The sequence below is a fragment of the Pteropus vampyrus genome, unplaced genomic scaffold (genome assembly GCF_000151845.1).
Source record: "Pteropus vampyrus isolate Shadow unplaced genomic scaffold, Pvam_2.0 Scaffold158, whole genome shotgun sequence".
Classification (NCBI taxonomy): Eukaryota; Metazoa; Chordata; class Mammalia; order Chiroptera; family Pteropodidae; genus Pteropus; species Pteropus vampyrus.
The window spans coordinates 1,484,237-1,486,332 of record NW_011888939.1 but is presented as its reverse complement, the minus strand read 5'-3'; the positions used below and the strand labels follow the sequence as shown (position 1 = coordinate 1,486,332).

At 55.1% G+C, this 2,096-nt stretch overlaps 1 protein-coding gene across 1 annotated transcript in view; it reads left to right on the top strand.

The window, feature by feature from the left end:
• PRRC2B (proline rich coiled-coil 2B) overlaps positions 1 to 2,096 on the top strand; it is a 61,558-nt gene that overhangs the window by 16,042 nt on the left and 43,420 nt on the right. Inside the window, 4 exon segments of the mRNA XM_023536559.1 lie at positions 5 to 37; positions 213 to 454; positions 919 to 1,040; positions 1,352 to 1,605. Of these exon segments, the coding sequence (XP_023392327.1) occupies positions 5 to 37; positions 213 to 454; positions 919 to 1,040; positions 1,352 to 1,605 (651 nt within the window).

The following is a 2,096-nucleotide window of genomic DNA, read 5'->3' as shown; positions in this document are numbered from 1 at the left end:
GCAGACTCCCCTCAGCGAGCTCAGGCTCAGTGGCCAGGTGTCCGCCCCACCTTCCCTGACAGGCTCGACCGGTCCACTCGCCTCTCCCCTTCTTTTGTGTTTGTTTTTTATTTGTTTTGGTGAACGAGGGGGTCCCTTGGCCTTCAGGACCTCACAATCCCTCCTCCCCCCCTCCTCTTTCCTCTCCCTGTTTGCCCCCTTTCGATTTCCAGATGTGACAAGCTGGAGGGAGGGCGGTGGGCGAAACATAATTTCTGCCACGTCTCTGAGCGCCTCCCCAACTGAGCTGGGCAGCAGGAACTCGAGTGCGGGAGACGGCGCCCCCTCCTCGGCATGCACCAGCGGTTCTCAGGACCCCTCTCTCCGCCCGGCCCAGCCTGTCCGCAAAGGGGCGTCACAGTTCATGGGAAATGCATACCACCCACCTACATACCATGACATGCTTCCTGCCTTTGTAAGTCTTCAGAATGCATTTCCCCGCGAAGTCGATTGTCCTCGTCCCCGAGAACCTACGCCGTGTGGTCGCACGTCCACCCCCGGTTCCCCTGCCCAGGCTCACTCTTGGCCCCGACGCCCTGCTCTGGAGGTTTCCATTAGCTTTGCGTTTTCCCTCCCCCTTGTCAAGCCTTAAGGGCGTCTGGCTTCGTTCCCTGGTGACGTGGATGTCATTACTTCCTTCAGCTTTGTCTTTAGAAAAAATGAGAGGCAGGTGTTGCCCGAGACACAGGCCCCCAGATTCACTCAGCGACGGCAGGAAAGAAATGGGGAGATGGGGGCAGGATTGCTCGGGAAACCCCGACTGTCCCGTTTGGTTTTTTTGCCCCCATTTTTCATTTTCCAAAACAAATTCTCGTTCAGAGTGGAACTTCGACTTTGGGTCATGACCGGAAAAGCCAGTTCATTGATGTTGTGTTTCAGATGTGTTCGCCACAGTCCTCGGAGAACCCGGGCACAGTGGAACGAGGACCTTTCCCCCTCCCCCAGCTCCGCCTGGAACCCCGCGTTCCTTTTAGACAGTTCCAGATGAACGACCAAGATGGGTAAGTAAGGCTCCCGCCTGGGTGAGAGGTTGGGTCGTGGTGTCGGGCTCCGGGCAGAGCTGAAGTTGGGGCACATGCTTCTTGCTGCTCCCTTGGCATTGGCACTGGGCACGTGCAGGAACGAGGAGGCCGCCTCTCCCGATGTATTTGTTCACTGTCTGTATCTTGTAAACGGAGATGATTTAAATGCAAACACGAACCTTTGCAATCTAGGACTTTTTAAATGAAAATACTTAGCTTTGCTGTCATCTGTGTACTTGACATGAGTCCGGTGCCTTAAACTCCCCCCTGCCCCCTCCCTCTCTCATCAGAAAAGAAAACCGGCCTGGAGCGACCCGCCCGGCCCGGCCGTTGAGGCAGCTGGTGGGGCGGGCGCCGCGGCCCACCATCATCAACGCGGAGAACCTCAAGGGCCTGGACGACCTGGACACCGACGCTGATGACGGCTGGGCAGGTGGGCCGCGCCCCCCGTGGGCTCACAGCCGGTGGGTTAGGAAGGCAGGGTGAGGCCTGTCTCTGCTTCCTGAGGATGAGAAGCCCGCCGTGGTTTCCCTGGGCTGGCCGGGTGCAGGCGAGCAGCAGGCGGCCTCGGTGCCCCAGGTGGTCTCACGGGCACTCGGAGCGGCGTCTCCTGGCCCCTCCATGCTTCCTTTTGGTCTTCGGTCTGGATCTTAGTGCTGTGGTAGATTTTGCGGTTAACATTTTTAAAAGACTTTTTTTTATAATGGAAAAGTTAACGAAGCAAAATATTGTAACAAACCCCTAGCTACCCATTGCTCAGCTTCAACAAGTACCATCGGAGTTTGGTCTATAATTTTGTTTTGAAATCTTTGTTGGCTTTTGATGCCATTCTCGTTTCTTTATCTTCACCCACCCTCACCCCCAGCCTGATGATTTCCTTTTACATTTCTTTTCGTTTGTTTTTCAAGTAAATGTTAATTACATTGAAAGGGCACACATCTTAATTGTATAATTTTGACAAATGGATACGCTTATGTAACAAACCCCACATCGAGATAGACAGCCTTTCTCGCCCCCGACGGCCCAGGGCCTCCC